Source organism: Aythya ferina (genome assembly GCF_964211825.1).
Source record: "Aythya ferina genome assembly, chromosome: 18".
Classification (NCBI taxonomy): Eukaryota; Metazoa; Chordata; class Aves; order Anseriformes; family Anatidae; genus Aythya; species Aythya ferina.
Window position 1 is genome coordinate 12,444,630 of NC_140317.1, and position 16,992 is coordinate 12,461,621.

The following is a 16,992-nucleotide window of genomic DNA, read 5'->3' on the forward strand; positions in this document are numbered from 1 at the left end:
GCGGCTCCAGCAGGAATCACAGCTCCAGCAGGAATGGCTGCGCGGAGCTGTCTGGGTGCCACGTTCCTCCGGGAGCACAACAGGTTTTTGCTGTGGATGGAGTTATCAGCCCTGCTGATAAATTCTGCCCCAGCTCGCGGTCCCTGCTCGCCGCCTGGGAGGGATGGCAGCACAGCCACGTCCCTGCCTGCAGAGCCAGTGCTGGGGTTCGCAGCACGCAGCCAGCCCAGCTGCTGCTGTTCTGCAGCTCCAGCCCAACGCCCTGCTCACCGACAGCACCGAGAAGACACCAAGCAACGGGACCCACTTGGAGACTCACGACCAGTTACATACAAATATTAAAGAGAAAAGTGCCTTTGGAGGTAACAAGCCAGGCTTTGTACCAAGTCACTAATAGATCATTGAGAACTCAAGAACAAGTACTTAACATCCAAAAAAAAGCTAATTTTTTCAGCAGAGTTAAAGAAGAGATATGTATGAGTTTACATAGCAAGGACACTCAAGCTCTGGTCTCTGAGTTTCCATTAAGAGGAGGTTTCATGCATTACAAAGCGATTTTCCCTTCCCTGGTTTATAAGCCAATTAGATAAAGACCAAGTTAATCCCTTATTGTGTTCAGAGAGCCTCAAGTAGACACCAAACACAGGGATTAGTCAATTTGTTTAACCGACTCCCCAGGTCCCAGCAGCTAAGAGCGCATCGCGCAGCGCGGGGGGCTCCCCAAACCCAGCAGAGCCCTCGGCCACGGGCCTCCTGACCTCACCACGTCCACAAGGCCCCCTCCCCACCACGGCAGCCCCCAAGGCCATGAAGTTGAGACGACTCCGACCCAAAGCAGTCAGATTTCAGAGAAGTTACTTCAGGACACGATGAGTATAGAGCCATCCATCCATGCTGGGGCTGCTGCGATAGCTTGGGGTGCCCATGCGGCTCCTGGGCGGACCCCTTGTACTTGCACCCCTCCAGGCTGCCCCTGGCACAGCTGATCTGAGGGCACCGAGCCCACCCCATTGAGCCTGCAGGCAGAGCGTTGTGACCCCAAATGGGGGATGAGCCTGGGGTGGTCCCAGCTGCTGTGGTACCCAGCACAGGGAGGCTGCTCTCCACACCAGGCCGTGGCAATCGGCAGCAAGAGAGTGATTTCTTTGATGGCCGGCCCCTGGGATCTCAGGCACAGCCATTCCCTGGTTCTTGGCACGTCAGCTGGGCCTAAATCCCTGACAGGCCTTGCAAGACCCTGCTGCTGGGGTCTGTGGAAATTTCTGCCTCACACATGGCTGGAAGGAGAAATGGACAAACCACTTGCTGCTGGCAGAGGCCTGGTGGCTTGTGTGGAGAGCTGGGAATAGCCCTTACCAGTTCCTCCCCCAGAGAACTCCCTAATTAACACCCCCACCCCTCCCAGATGCAGGGGGGTGGCAGGGCTGCCTCCAGGTAATGATTTTGGCTGGCAGCGTGTGGACGCAGGCAGTGGGGGGCTCCCACCCCACCAGGCCCCTGCCTGCAGGCAGCTGTGTGCAGCAAGCGCGTTCTCGTTAAGCCAGATTGGGTTTGCTGCTGCTAATTACACTGCTCGTGCTCCTCCCTCACAAGAGGATCCAGTAAGGCCTAACGGCAAGACACGGCCAGGCCCCAGCTCCTCCCCATCCCACCTGTGAAGGGCATTTTGGCCGGGCCAGGGGAGCTCTCTGATAGCTCTGGGCATCCTCACAAGGCATTGGGAGGCCAAGCAAGGTGGGGGCAGCAGGGCAGGCTGCTCCCAGGACACTCGGTTATTCCACTCATTTCTCAAGCTGGCATCAGCTTGTCAAGAAGCTCTGCCTCCATGCCACTCCCTTGGGATGGGCGGATGGTGGCATTGAAGGGGCATCGCCTCTGCGGTGCTGGAAGCAACACGAGAGCAGTGCCCTTGTCCCGCCAGCTGGGAAGGATTGCCCCTCAGATGCTGCTCCTCTGCCCCCTGCCAAAGTTGGGGTCAGACACAGCGCCAAACGCTTCCTCTCACCCCTCCCCGCTGGGCACAGGGATCCCTCTGATCCTACACACACCACGGGGATCAAAGGAGCAGTTTCGCTGTGTCTTTTTCTTCCCTTCACGGTCTCTGTCCACCCACGTAACAAACTCCCATGTGAAAAAGGCTTTGAGGCTTCCCAGGAGACAGCACGCTCCTTCTCAAGGTTTGGAAACTTCAGCTGCTTGTGTCTTTCAAACACATGAATCAGCACGGTTTTTTGTTGGGTTTTTTTTGGGGGGTGGGTGGGTGAAGGGACCAGAACCCTGTCAGAGACTGAGTGCTGCCAATCCCCCTTTTCAACACTCCTGGGGACCGGTCCAACAGAGCTTCCCAAAGCAGGCCCTGGGGGCGCCCAGCCCATTACCTCCCCCCTTTTTCCCACCCAGGTTAGAGGTGACTCAGGTGTACTCTGACCTAGCAGAAGCTGCACAGATGTGCCACACAGGCTGAATGTCCTCTGTCCCCAGAACAACACCGAGACGGAGGCGGAGGTGACACACGAGCAACAAAAGCTGCAAGATGAATTTATGCAAAAGCGAAGTGCTCAGCAGCATTTAACACCAACCACGGGAGTCCTGACCCTGAGCAGCCCCAGGAAAATGGCCTTTTTTCTCTTTAGGCTGGAATCTCACACAGGCATGGTTTTCTACATCCACATACCACAGTTTTGGCCGTGTTCAAGTGCTGATGTACTTGCTCCTATTGTTCTTCAGAAACGGTCAAGAATAAACTGCTGAATACAACCAAGAACCCACACCTCTGGAGGAAAAGCTTTAGCCTGGCAAATTGGACTAGGCCAGCTGTATTGATCCAGGGATAGAAGCTGTTTGTTCTGTGCTCTGCTGTTAATGCAAAGATTCACAAAGGGCTTAACTGGTGGGTGCTGGTCCAAGCGTGCTGGCCACAGAGAGCTTTCCCTCCTGACCTGACACGAGTGCTCCTGGTCCACTCAGGCTGCTAAAATCCAGGCTGGGGATCTGGCCACCCTGACTGATTTGTGTATGAGAAGCTCTCCGTTCCCCCGAGATGGTCTTTTCTTCGGGAAGCGCTCGTCTGCACCGTGAGCCCTGTCTCAGGCACTGTGGGGAGGCTCACAGTAACACCACGCAAGTCTGCGTCTCATAATGCCCTTGTGTCTGAATTGTGCTTCAGCAGCAATGCAGAGCAATCTCACAGCACGACCAGCAACACTCGAGCACCATGTGCCCAGCACAAACAATGATTCGCACACAGCCACCAAGGTCTGGTACTGCTGCGTAGATAGCACCGAGGCAGCAGGCACGCAGAAGCCACTGACACCAAACAGACAGAAAGCTTCTCAGGTACTGGAGCTCAGACCTCCAAGCCTCTTCCAAAATATACACCAGACTGTTGGCTCCGTCCCCTCCCTCGTGAGTCACACGCCCACCCGAAACACAGAGTCCTCTGCCCGTCTGTCAGGACCAGCCGGAGCTGCACACTGGGCTTCTGTTCCCCAGAGACGTGCAAAGTGAGGGTGAGAGAACAGGCTGCAGGGACTGGGTGGAAGCTGTTCCAAAAATGTCAGGAAGGGAAGTCCCTGTCCCAGAGGAGTGGTGGGAGCCAAAGGCCAGCTCTGGAGCTTGGTTGTAACTATGTTAAGCACCACAACATCAGCTTGTAAATCACCTCCTGCAACTACCCGAGTACTCAAGGAAGTTGTAGAAAAATTACAAGTGAACTGATGTATTTACAATGTTTCTAAACTGACCATGAGAAATATGCTCTAAACACCGAGCAACATCCTTAACAGAGGTTGGTTTTCCTGTCTACCAGAGGAGTGCACAGTGGCTGGTGTTGTCCCGACCAACACAGTCTTGTGTTGCTCTGCCCGTGGGTGGCACGCAGCTGCTGCACTCTGCAGAACCACAGTCTTGCATTCAGTGAAGAAGGGGCCCTGCAGTTGCTTCTGGCATGAGATTAATCATCCACTTCAGCCTTCTCTTCGCTGCAAGGAGCAAAAACCAGGAAGGATTACAGACTTGAAATGAATAAATAAATAAATAAATAAATAAAACCAAAAAGACCAACTACGATGTCACATAAATGGGATGACTTTGGTGTTTCTGCTTTGTGTAAGTCAGCATCAGCATGAAGCACCAGCACAAATGGGGGACACGCTGCCTGGAACCGCACAGGGCCGTCCCCCAATAGCCTGGTCACAATGTGCAACACTGCTACAAGAACACTCTCATCTTTTGTTTCTGGATGCATTTTTCAGGATACAGGAGTTGAGCAGAGCACGATAAGTTTCACTGGCCAAGTGTCCTAACGAATCTGTAAGAGCTGCCTCGAGTCAGCGCAAGCAATCCCTGACTGCTGCCACCAGCAACCTTCATTCTTCGCTCTTTCTGATCCAGCATGACCCTCAGAGCAGAGCGGGTTTTGAGTACTGACACACTTCATTCGTCCTGAAGGAGCTCTTCAGGCAGTGCTATCTGCTACCTGTCCAACCTGGTATCAGTGTGGGTCTGAGGGAACTCAACAACAAACTCCCATGAACAGTGCTGAAAAGGCAGCGCAGCCTTTCCATGACATGAGGAACTCCTACGCGCCAGTGGACTTGCCATGGATTTGTACCGTTTAAGAGCAGCCATTGGCCCACATTATGTAAGAGTGGGGCAGTCTGACCCTCCCCTCGTCTTCTGGGAACAGAAACCAGCTCCCTGCAGGATATTTCTGTTCACCCTCATGTCACACCTGTGGGCGTTAGTTCTTTGCTTATCACGGGCGCCGGAAACAGATCAAATCCCCAGTGACCTTCCCCAGCCTAGGACACGGTGCTCTGCAGAAAAAACGTGTGAAGTAGCATGGCTACAACCACCAGAAATCACCCTTTATGGAGGCAACGGGTCCTGATGTCACTTCAGCTCACCTTGTTACCCGGCCTGTCCCTTTAATGCCATTACTGAAGATCATTACATGAGCAGATCCCATTTGGAGAGGCAGCTGCTCGGGCTGCCCACACACCTACCTCTCTGGCCCAGAAGACGGGACCTTCACTGGTGAGCACATCTGCTTCCGAATATACTCCCTCGATCTAATGTCAGCCTGGAATAAAGGAGGAAAATGAGTGAAAAAGGATTGATCAGCCTGTTTGGTGTCTCCCCACAGTTGTCTCAGTATGTCCCTGCACATCCTAATGCCAGTGCATCATAACTAGCCCTTCTGTGACTGCCTGGCAAAAAGCAACCTGTGTGCTTCTGTCCTTGGTTGGTTTTGTGCCTCACTGTAAGCTGCTAGGGAGGGTAAAGGCTTGAGACAAAGAAATAGAGGGTCCTGGACCGAGCAGCCCTACTGGAGTACAGTCCATTTCAGAGAGAGAAATGAGTCTCTGAACCCTTCCTATCTGCCCCTTCACTACTCAGAGGCGCAAGGAGGTGCTGCTGAGCATGCAGGAGACACTGGGTTCAGACAGCTCATGCCAGCCCATGCCTAAGGTCTGCTCAGCTCTCTCCTTACCACAAGCATGGCAGGAAGAACAGCCAGAGCAGGAACCAGACTGAGCTTCCTCAGTAAATCCCTACTGCAGCTCAGTGAGTGCGGTCATCCCTCACCAAAGGCCTCTACAAGCCCCAAGGGATGCATTAGCACGGGTTTCCAGCTCACACTGCAGTGAGCCTTCCTGCAGCAAGCACTGACCCAGCAGGAATCCCTCACCTTCCACCTACACTGAACAGCTCCTAAGATGCCCTCCTGGTCATCCAGGGATGTGGCAGGCCAGCAAGAATTTCCAGAGGTTAAGTAAGAATTGTTCACTGGCAAAGGGAGAGTTGCTGAGGTGATGGGCTGCTTTCCATTGTGTCTTGTCTCTGTGCCAGAGCTGCAACTCCCCTTTCATGAGCCCTGGCAGGAGAGCCAGGCTGAAGGAGACACAGGAGACTGAGAGTGCTCTGGTGTTTTCGACCCGTGAACCAACCTAAATGTCTTCTTCCACATGCAGGCACCTCTGAATGCAATGCAGGACAGTGTAACGAGCAGCCAGGCTCCTCCATGGGCCTTTTCCAGCAACAGCTTGGAACCTGGAGTCCAAGCCCACCAATGAAAGATGGAATAGACTTGATAAAAATTTAAGAGCATGATCTCATCAAAAGTTAGGGAAATACTGGAGCATTTTATTGACTTGTCCTGGGGCTGCAGAATGCCTCACGGACTCTGCTGCAATGACCTTCTCTGTCTACACAGTGAAACAGAAGCTGTGTCCTGGGACAATGCTAACAGGGACTCCCGCTGGCATTTCAGGCAGGTCAGGCTGCAGCCTTCAGGCTCAGAGCATTCCAAGATCATCCATGGTCTTTACAGCTGTGACACTGTGATGTTTCCAAAGAATTAGCTTTTCTGGTCACTACTCAGCTGAGAAATGTGGCTGTCCCCTCCACAGGAACCTGCAAATTAAGAGGGGGAACAAGGCTACGGCAAGGGCTGTGAAGAGTTGGGAATATACACGTAGCAATACAGCAGGCAAGTTGTCGAGATGACACAGGATGAAGAGAAGCTGGCACTGCCCATTCTTGTACCCATCCCTTTCCTTCCTCTGTTCCAGCAGTTGTATCACGAAGCAACAGATGGAGCAGCACACCACTTGTCTGCTGCATATCCTTTTCCCTAGGCATGAGCTTGGCTCATCCTGCCTTTGCGCCTGGTGGGCTGGCTGTGTGATGGTAATTACGCGGCTAAAGCAGGTAAAAACATCCTGTAAAAGCAAACAGAGACGAGGCACAAGCATGCTTGGCTCCACCACTTCTTGGCAGCAGATGCAAGGCAAGTGACTGACACACCTTTGACACTGTCCTAGCTTGTGAGTCCAAAAGCAAGGCTGCCAAGGAGGACAACAGGAGCAGTTTACACGCCAGACCGCATCAGTGCTATGTGCTCTGCTTTCCAGTACCACCCCTCTTGGTGCCACAGATGAAAGATGTAACGTCGAGACTCTACCAAATTCATGGTTTACTGCCCTCTTCCTTGAAATTCTTTGAGAACTTCAGTTCCTTGAAGTCTCAGATCCACCACCAAACCTCATCAAGCCCCCCCTCAAGGATCCAGTTCCTCCTTTCCATTTCTGATGCAGTCTCCTGTGACTTGAACCCCCTGAGCTCACCTGGAAAACCAGACTGCTGTGTCTTATCAGCACTGCAAGACAGCACGTGGTCAGAGCTGGGCAAGAACACCGAGAGAAATCCCAAGAGCTATAGAAAGTGTTGCTGAACATTTAGAAAATGTTGTTGAACATTTACTGGATGTTCTTGTTGCCTTGAAGTATTACTGTTCAGCTTTCCAGTGCTACTCCGTATCAGTGGAAGACTCTTGGATGCCAATACAAGCACCCGGATCCTAGTTTCTTGGTAACTTTAACATTCCCTCAATGTTGTTTTTTTTCTTTTTCAGAAACTTCATTTCTCAAAAACACTGCTAGCCTGTGACATTTTAGAACAGCCGCTGTGCCCCATCTCAAAGACAGAGCATCTCTCCCCACTTAAAAAGCAGTCTGTGACCTTCCCAGCTGGAAAAGCTTCACAGAAAATGATGATCATGCTAATAAAGTGGGTTAGCGCATCCCCAGTGGCTGTCCTTGAAGCATTTTCTACTCTCATCACTATGCTATACTTCTGAAGAGTCTCTCCCATGCCCCCAACGAGCTCCCCATCCTTCCCTCCCTGCAGCTCCCAGTCAGGCGTCTCAGGTGGAGACTCTGCCAGCTTACTGCTGGAAATGCAGCTCCACAACCACTTAACAAATCTGCAAGCTCGAGAATGAAAAATGGTTACATAAGGGGTGGTTTGTTTGGGAGATTTTTTTCCCTTCTCTCTATAATTGGACAGTTTCATAACTGAACTGACAAATAACTTTGATCACTCTTCAGGATAAGAGATTACGTGATGTATTTTATAACGAGGGAAAGAGGTTGTTCAATAAGAGTTCCTACTGGGAGACCAAGGTAGCAAGAGTCAGATCTACAAACTATTTTTCTAGGGAAGAAAACCCCCTGAATTCATTCTACTGATAACATAAGCTAATGCTTGATTAGGTGGCAAGTTACTGGCCAGTCCTCACTCCTAACACAGTGCTGAGAGACAGCTTAACCCAGCGCATTAACCAAGAGGCTAATCAATAAGATGGATAACTGTCCCGTAATAATCCTCACAGATTGTTTCTATTTTCAGCGGGGACTAGTGTTGGCATTACGGTCTGGAATTGTTGCTTTGCCTATTTTATGAGGGGCAGTGGTGAGCAGCAAGCTTGGATTGGGGGGCTACATCTCAGGGGAGTAAGAATTTCAGGTTATCAGCGACTGATTTCCCTGCAGGGCACCAGGAGCTGTTCACACAGAGAAAGAGGGATGATGGCTTATTTTTCAGTTTTGCATTAGTAAGAATTTAATACTGCACATGACGTGACCTGCAGAAATTCACAGCTGTGGTCAGGCTGATTTCTGTCCTCCTTGGTGGGCTGGAGTAACATCAGGCTGCCCCATCAGCCACATCCTGAGCCAGCAGGAACCAGCTGGGCAGGACGCCAGCTGGAGCTAAAAGGATCATCAAGTGAGCTGGAGGCTGGTGTGCAGCCAGCCAAGAAGCTGAGGAAGCAAGAGCAGAAGAATCTGTCCCAGAGCAATCCTCATCAGGTGGAGTCTTAAAAGCTTCTGATTCCACACTGTGCATTGTGGATCCTGGGTCTGAGCACGCTCAGAGCGTGGGCAAACACTGGAGAGGGCTTCTGACCTCTGCCAGAAGTAGGCAAAAGCAGTTGCTCTCAGGAGGGCTTGCTGTTGGTTCCAGTGCCACGCAGTTTAAATGCTTTGTTTATTTTTCTGGGGTGACAGCTTCTGCCTATCTCAATACCCTTGTCTGGTTAGCTTGAAAGGACCAAGTCTGCCTCAAAACCTCACCAGCTGGCTGGGTGGAGGGATCGCCCCTCTGCAAATGATATTCTCCCAGTTCAGCCTTGCACATGGAAGAAGTACGAAACAGAAGTAAATACATACGTAGGTGATAATGAACTTCCCTCTGCTTTCTCTGAAAGATCACCCCTCTCACCTGCATCACAGCCACAGCTCCTTTGGCAACACAACCACGTTGTGGGCTGAATGCAAATCCGACTGCTTCTGATTACTGTGAAGATGCAGTTTCATGCCCAAGAAGCACAACGCACCCTATACAGACCGGCCAGCCATAACCCTCAGAAAGTGAAAGGTTTAAGTTCCCACAACAGTCAGCAGTATTCCACATGCTGCAGCGCAGCACTGCGTTCATCCAAGCTGTAAACACAGCCTCAAAAAGGTACTGCCAGCTGAGCTGTCTGGAGAGTATTACACTTCTAGGGCTACCAGAACTTATCAGCTAAGGGCTAATATTCCAGAAGTCTTCCACTAGACACTGGGAAAGCTGTAAGCACATCACCCACCAGATCTGCAAGCCTGTCGTGGAGAGTTCCCGTAGCAAAAAGATCTAGGAATTCACACAAGCCAGAACTCCCCACTGCCCTGCATCAGGATCTCTAACAGCTACCACACAGAAGTGTGGTGGGAAAAGTCCCATGGAAAGGTTTACACACCATAACCTCCTGCTACTCCTCTGCCTCTACAGTAAACACACATCCTTCTCAATTTCTAGCCTCTCCATAAGGAACGTGACAACACCTCATTCCATCACTTTAAATAGAGGTCATAGAGGATTGGAGGAGTCTCGGAACATAGACAAACACTGGAGAAAGCTGGAAATGAAATGAAGGTGATGAAAACCTCCAAGACACCTTTTTGTTTCCAAAGGGAATGCTTTTCCCCTTTCCTCTGAGCATGCCGAACTGCAGAGCTAGCTTACAGCTCTGCGGAGGCATCTGTCCCTTGCTGGAAGAGGTTACATAAGAAGATCTATCAGCCTACTCCCGTCTGGCAGGTAGTGGTTTATGAGATCAGAAACTCCAGTTCTGGAATGCATGCTTCAAGGTTTGTTTTGCTTTAAGGTGTTGGATTTTTGTCTGTTTTATAACTTGATACTCTGCTTTCGGAAAACACTGCACTGCCAAGGAGAAGACCCTGTGTGCAGAGACTGCGTAACAGCCCTCAGCAGGATCTGCTCAGTGCTGCTCTGAGGAGCTGCAGAGCAAAGGTGGCCAGACACCTGACAAGCACGGAGGTTTAGCAACTTGAACTGCGTGTTCCAGGGCAATGTTACAAACAGGGACATCTGAAGAGGCCCCGCTCCCTGAGCAGCCGCTGGGTCAGGCCCACCTGAGCCGCTAACAGCAGGGTGACCCTGAGAAGGGAAGCACTTGTCAGGCTAGAAGTCCCAGAGGCTTTACGCTTCTCCAGATCCCTTTCTCAAGCCCTGCTGTGATTTAATTAGTCTGAAGCAGAGCCTTGGTGGCAGCTGCGGCTCACTGAATGCGATCCAGTGCTGTCACCTACTGGCTGCCTGCTGTCCCAGAGCCCGCAGTTCCTTGTGGAGTGCGGTAGCGAGGAAAAGCCCAGAGGAGCAGCACTGCAGTCTGTGCTAGGCTCAAAGCACCAGGAAAGCTGCGTTTCCAGCTCCTCTGTATTAACATCAGCATCACAGAAGTTGCCTGCAGAGAGGAACCAAGAAATCTGTCAAGCGAGGTCTGCAGTGAGGGTTGTGTGCACTTCTCAACACTGCGTCAGAACAAGCAAAGAAGAAAGAAGGATGATCACTTCACCACCACATAAACAGCAGTACGACAGGCTGGGGAGGACAGGCCAGTGAGAAGGGTGCCCACTGCAGAATTGTGACAGATGGGTGGCAAACTGAGGCTCTGAAACATCACCACGGGCTTGGCACTTGCAGCTATCATGTCCCCTGCCACCTACCTGCCTGCCTGCCTGCTCCCCTACCCCAGGTCTGCACTCCCCTTCCCCAGCTCCCCTGCTTCTGTACCTGGCGGATGGGCTCCGGGATCCGGTACCTGCAGCAGGACTGGACGAGGCGCACGGCTGTCTCCAGGCACACCCTGTGGCCCACAGAGATATAAAGGGGCTTAGAGCTGTTGCAGCTACGCAGGGCCTGTGCATTCAAAAACAAGAGAGATCAAATACTTAAGAGGCTTATTTCAAACAAATACAACGTGGCAGATGAATTCTAAGCCAGCCAGTTGTCTTCAGAGGGTGGGCTGGTGGGTCTGTACTTGCTAACTCCCAACCTCCTTGATCCTCTGCTTCAGTTATCTCCTCACAGGGACTGTTTGCCCTTTTGGATACCCGTGACCCTTCCACAGACGCCCCACACAGCTCTGGGAAGCACTGAGACTTGCTAATACAGACTATGTTAATGTAACACCAGATGAAGGAAGTTTCTTACACCTGCCCATTTCCTGTGCAGCACTCTTCTAAGTCAAATGCTTTTGTATCGCGCCCTGGTAAGCTGCTACAAGAGTGGCACCTCTCCTCGACCATGGTTCATGAACAGGTTGCCATAGCCATGTGCATGAATATAGCCAACACCTGAACCACCAACTCTTTCCACTGATATCTGAGCTGACAGAAAAGGGAAATCGGTGCTACTGGTCACCTGTTCAGATCTCATCTTCCTGAACTAACATCACCAAGACCAGTCCCACTACAGCGACAACATCCTCCAGTGCTCAGTTACACGAAGCTGGAAGACCTGATGGCCAAGCAGAACTCCCTGCAGCTTACCATACCAAGGACACTCCCTGAAGTGCCTGTCAGTGGGAATGTATCTCCTTCCCTCTGCAAGGAACGAATCTAGGGCACAAAAACACACAATCAGTTGGTGAGAAATTACTTGCATGTGACTGTGCTAATTGTCTAGGGATATTAAAGAGTGGAAACAATTCCCAACCTAGCCTCACCTGCTCTCTGTGCAGCTCATCCCTGGCCAAGCCATCCACCTGCAGGAGGTTCTTGGCCACTCCAATGCATGGTAAATCTGTCAGGACTCCCAGGTGACAGGCCACACCAAACCCTGTCAGCAACAAGGCGCTGTAACTGCAGGACACCAGACAGGAACCTCATGAGGAGAGCAGGGCTCTCCAGGGCAGTCCTACCTCTGTGATGGAGCAGGCCATTCCCATCTACAAGAAGCACCTGAAAAGAAAAAACTCATTATTTTCTGTGCACTGAGAGCCTCCAATATGCAGCAATGCTAGCCCTCTGAGGAAGAAGTCTGTCTCACTACTTCTACTCCTCCACATAAGGATCTTCCTTCCTTCAGTGCTGCTTACATACAACTTTAAATGACCCGTGTCCCGCAGCCACAAGCTCTTAATGGCTGGCAGCACTCTTCACTGGTGCTACACACAGAATAGCATCCCTGGTCCCCGAAAGAAGTGGAATAGCTGCCTCAATAAGACTTCAACACTGTGCTTTCTGCTCTGCCAGCAGAAAACTGCTAGCAGTACTCTGAGCCTTTCAACTTAGGACAAAGAAATAAGCCACACCTGAGGTTTGAGCCTGGGCTCCTCCTGCTGAAGTCTCTGAACAGCTTCCACCAGGAAAGGGACCTCTCGGAAGGCCAAGAATCCTGCCACATACGGGGCACTCACGGCCACCATCCGGCAGTCCTCATACAGCACCTAGGAGTACAGTGGGACAGTGCAGAGACAGTGACCTCCAGGACTTCCCTGGGTAGCTCCTGGCTCTTTCAGACATCTCTTCTAGTTTATGTCCTTTACTCTTTTTTGTTGTTGTCGTTTTCCAAATACTTTGCTTCTGGATCTCTCCTACAAAGCTAAGGGCATTGGGTTGTGTCAGTCCATTAGAGAAAGGGGTGGATAACGGACTGCTGACAGAAGACGGCCAGACATCACCCTACCATACCCTGCTTGAGAGTGAAGTCCTGGAAAGAAATGAGAGCGGCTATTCACATACACAGCACGGACCCCAAAGCTCACACAAAGCGTTATCAAATGGTGTTTGTGTTAAGGGATGCCAAAAGGAACCCTTTAAAACAGGACAAAAAGCGTACACACAGTGTAAGTCAAGAATCAAGGAAGGATTTGGAATTCAGTTCATACAAATGCCAGTGACCAATATCAAACTTTATTTCTGTTTGTTATAGGTTTTAAAGGTAGCTTTTACATCATTTTGAAAGTTAGGAAACAGGCAAGTAACTTTATTAATGCAAGATAAACGACTATGGGGCGCGGAATTTGTGGCAGTCTTATGCTTCAGTAAGTTACACCCCGTATTACGAGTTGATTCCAAGCAAGAACTCACAAAGAGGACAGCTGCTGCTTCTGAGTGCTGCAAATGCTTTCATTTCTTCTCTTGATTGGCAATGAGTAACAACGGTGCTTTGTGTCTCCTGGGTAGTGGCTGACACCGGCTGTTTCTAATACCTACCCAAACCAGCTAAAGTCACCTGTGCCTGACTGCACCCTACATCTCACCCCTGTGTTTTATGACTTTGTGACTTGTACCCAGACCAAAACCATCCTCCAGTGCCTCTGAAGCTCCCAGTAACCCCACGAACCTCCTGCAGCTGGGAGCGGTTTGCCTCGCGTCTTCCCAGACGCATCTCTAAAACTTTACTTAGTTGTTCCTCTTTTTATCTTTTTCTCGCACAATGCGGGGCGGGAGGCTTCGTGAAGCACACAGCGGCTTTTTGTGCAAACCTCCCGAGGAAAACCTCCCCCCACCGGCAGGCCCGGGCACCCCGCAGCCGGTTGCTCGCCGTTACCTCGAGCCCCGGGTAGCTGAGAACCACGAGGGAAGCGCAGGCCCTCGAGTCGTCGCCTTTGATGTAAGACAAATCCACGCCTCCCACTCTCTCCAGCCCCGCGAAGCTCGGCTCCTTCTGCCACTCCTCGGTGTCCTCCCGCACCACGCCGCTCTTCAGCCGGGCCTGCTCGCTGCCGGAGGAGCGCAGAGCCGGGGGGGTGAGCACCGCCTCCCGCCCGACCCGCAGCCCACCAGGACGCACAGACCCCGGCTCCAGGAGGCAGAGGAGCCTAACGAGCAGCCCCCGGGGACTGGGCGGGGAAAGGGAGCCCCTCGGTGTCCCGCCCCCAGCGGCAGCGCAGCAAGACCCCACCGCTCCGGCCCAGGCCCTCGGCCTGGGCCTACCCCGCCCCGGAGCCCCCCGGGCTCCGTAGCCCCTCGCGGTTGCCCCCCCCCCCCTTCAGGGCGCATGCGCAGGGCGCCCCCCGCGCCGTTACCGTGCCCAGCGGCTGAGGATGGCGGCCGGCGGCGGCCCCGTCATGGCGGCCGGGCGGGGAGGGAGGCGGGAGGAGCTGCAGCGGGGCTTTATTGAGCAGCGCCGCGGGGAGGGGCCGGCCCGCGGCAAGGAGAAAGGCCGCAGCTTCTGGGGAAGGGGGGTGAGGTGAAGGCAGGGAGGGAGCGGTTCGTTTTGGGGCAGTTTTCGCTTTTTCTCGCTTTCCGCCTCAATCTCGGCGCTCCGGGGGGACGGAGGGGCCGGCGGCAGCACAGCGAGGGGCCGGAGCTGGCAGGTAGCAAGAAACAGGCAGCAAAAGAAGTGCCTAGTAGATGCACACATTATTTCCCAGTGTTAACAAGTAATGCTTCTTAAAAAGTCAGAGAGCCCTTTTTTTTTTTTTTCCCAGAAAAAGCTGCAATTTAGGCACCCTTCTCTTTCTACTCTATTCTGCTGCTGCGTAGAGGCATCCAAACTTCACCCCGTTGGCGTAAAAAGTGGCGTGGGGTGGGAGAGGTAACACACACAACACACAACCAGCACCGCTTCAGCCCTGACCTCCCTGAATCTCACTTGTACCCAGTGTTTGAGGCAGTAAAATGCTCGGTGTAAGAGGAAAAATCACTAGTGGCCACCGGCAGGCACCACGTTGCCAGTGGCCTTAGCTTTCTCTACGCTCTCTTTTGAAGAGAGCAGCCGCTTTCCAGGTAGCAGTAGCATGGGAGAGGAGAATCTCATCTGGGAATGCATCTTGCAGCTCTGCAGCCAACTCCGACTCTTTTTCATCAAGTAGAGGAATGAGTGATTCCTTGAGGCTGGAAAGCAGAGAGCAAAGTAGTAGTATTAGGACGTAATCAAGTTGTCAGGGCCAAGCTTCTGTATGGAGAAAACTAAACATGCTCCTTTGAGTGACTAGGGAAGTGGCTGTGTTTAGCTATCAAGAACAACAACTGCTCTATTTCAGCAGTGTTTCCAAAAGCTTGTGTAAGATGCAGAGGAGTCATACATGCCAGAAACATGGAGGGTGCCCTACAAATAGCCACATATCCTTAATATCAATGCTTGTGCTTTGTGTCCAGCAGAGCAGTCATTTGCTAACAGAACTGTTTCTATCACAAGCGTTTTCAAAGAGACAAAGAAGCTTAAGTCAGTAATGACTGTGAGTTGTTCTGGGCTGCAAAAACCCATTACCTCCATAGGGGTCGGAATTCATCCACACTTTTGACACGTTTCAGCTTCAGGATGATCATTTCATGGAGCTCCTGGAGGAATGTTTCAAGCCTTGAGTGAACGAGGTAGGTGTTGAGGAGCTTGGCAATCTCTGGAGTGAGACTAACTTTGTACTTTTCATTGATGTCTACAAAAGGATCCTAAAAAATGCAATGAGAAAAAAAAAAAAAAAGAACCAAGCATGTTTGAGCAACTTCATCTTAGAGATGAGGAAATACCTGAGCAGACCCTGAGGTTGCCAGTGTATCTTACCCTTTTGATGCGCAGAAGCTGCTCAGATTTGCGGGTAGAGAGAAGTTGCCAAAGGGCTATGCTGTGCTTTAGACAGCATCGTCCGAGGGCCTGAAAGAAAACCAAAGCATGAAACTAGATGCAAGGAACATATTTTGGAGCCTGTTCATCCCCCTGCAGAAGAAGGAACAGAGAGAAGCCCACTAAAATAGAAGCCACGTTAACTGGCAGGGTGACACAGCAACCTGATCAGGTGGGAGATGTCCCTGCCCATGGTAGAGGGGGTTGCAATTAAACGACCCTTAAGGTCGCTTCCCACCCAAACCATTCAATGATTCTATGATGGCACTGATAAACAGTCTTACTATGACAAAGTAGTATATAGAAAAGCTTCATCCAGCAGTTGGGAGTTTATCAAGCCTTTTCAACATGGGCATAAAAGCCTACATGCTTATACCTCCTGATTCCCCATTTTGCCTTCAGTAATCCAGCTTTCTTGGCCATTAGGAAAGCTCTGTCATTTTCCCATTCCCTATGTCACACATAGTTGTCATAGCATAGTGCCTTTGCCCCCTATCAGTAAAAAGCCTCTTTTCACACACCATTAGGAGATAAAACCTTTCCCTACCACCCCTTTTGAGAAGTAAAGTGCTATTTTCAATCCTGTTTAGCACTAGGGTAAGCCAGTGTCACTAAAAGCTGGCTCATTATTGAAAGTTTTCCCTTTTTGCAGTTTTAGCATTGCAACTAATTATTCTGGCACCCAACTAAGTATTCTCCTTCCTGGTGGTGATGGCAGAAAAGCAGGGATCTGCAGAGAGGAGTTTGACCTTCCACACATCCTCCACTTGACCTTTCTTTAGGGTTTTGCAAGAACCTGCTGAGCATCATGAGCTATTGGATGCTCCCACCTGGTAAACACTGGTTGCAGTGGAAGTGAAAATTGTTTTCTCTCCTGCTGTCAAGTATGGTGGGGAGGAAATTCTAACACATTCTAATTCAGCTTGATTTAGAACTTTTGCTGGGCTTGGAGGTCAAACTGTCAGGATTTAGTATAAACTGGTACAGGTATAATCCTTTAAGAATACAAGCTTTGCTCTCAGGACTCACCTGCAGTACATGAGGGTTTGTCTGATCACCCATCTGCAGAACGTTTACAATGTAGTCAGTCAGAAGCATTTCTGCATTCTCTCCAGCCATGGCCAGGAATCCCAAGGTAATTTCAATGACAGACAGAGCATCACAGACATCACTGTAAGACTGTAGTTCCCCGCTGATTGTGTTCATAACAGAACTGGGAAGAGCACTCTGAAAACCATGAAGTCAAAGCAGTTCCTAGTATTAGTTTAGAACCCTTTCTTACTGCTGCTCAAT

General features: G+C 51.1%; 2 protein-coding genes and 1 long non-coding RNA gene across 8 annotated transcripts in view; 1 reads left to right on the forward strand and 2 right to left on the reverse strand.

Moving 5' to 3' along the window:
* Positions 1-1,537: 1,537 nt before the first annotated feature.
* Positions 1,538-3,143, forward strand: LOC311420955. Its single transcript, XR_014684627.1, has 2 exons — positions 1,538-2,177; positions 2,401-3,143. It is a non-coding gene; the product is annotated as an uncharacterized lncRNA (long non-coding RNA).
* A 559-nt stretch (positions 3,144-3,702) lies between these two features.
* On the reverse strand, positions 3,703-14,795 carry ENDOV (endonuclease V; the record flags this gene model as incomplete). Of its 4 annotated transcripts, XM_084492393.1 has the most annotated exons (9): positions 3,703-3,980; positions 5,007-5,083; positions 10,921-11,046; positions 11,679-11,747; positions 11,855-11,967; positions 12,050-12,089; positions 12,443-12,577; positions 13,684-13,855; positions 14,162-14,795. In XM_084492393.1, 9 exons carry the CDS (start codon positions 14,497-14,499, stop codon positions 3,953-3,955), a joined length of 1,098 nt encoding a protein of 365 aa, XP_084348519.1. In that variant the 3' UTR covers positions 3,703-3,952. The 4 variants fall into 4 exon arrangements, with proteins under 4 accessions (XP_084348519.1, XP_084348521.1, XP_084348518.1 ...); XM_084492395.1 differs by lacking the exon at positions 12,443-12,577 and having other exon boundaries at positions 14,162-14,499; XM_084492392.1 differs by lacking the exons at positions 3,703-3,980; positions 5,007-5,083 and adding an exon at positions 7,380-10,591 and having other exon boundaries at positions 14,162-14,499.
* RNF213 (ring finger protein 213) overlaps positions 14,480-16,992 on the reverse strand; it is a 51,747-nt gene continuing 49,234 nt past the window's right edge. For all 3 annotated transcript variants that reach the window (XM_084492371.1, XM_084492372.1, XM_084492370.1), the window contains exons 64-67: positions 16,729-16,926; positions 15,640-15,729; positions 15,349-15,527; positions 14,480-14,972 (exon numbers count right to left, since the gene is read on the reverse strand). In XM_084492371.1, the coding sequence (XP_084348497.1) occupies positions 14,819-14,972; positions 15,349-15,527; positions 15,640-15,729; positions 16,729-16,926 (621 nt within the window). In that variant the 3' untranslated portion in view covers positions 14,480-14,818. The remainder of the gene's footprint in view (positions 14,973-15,348; positions 15,528-15,639; positions 15,730-16,728; positions 16,927-16,992) is intronic.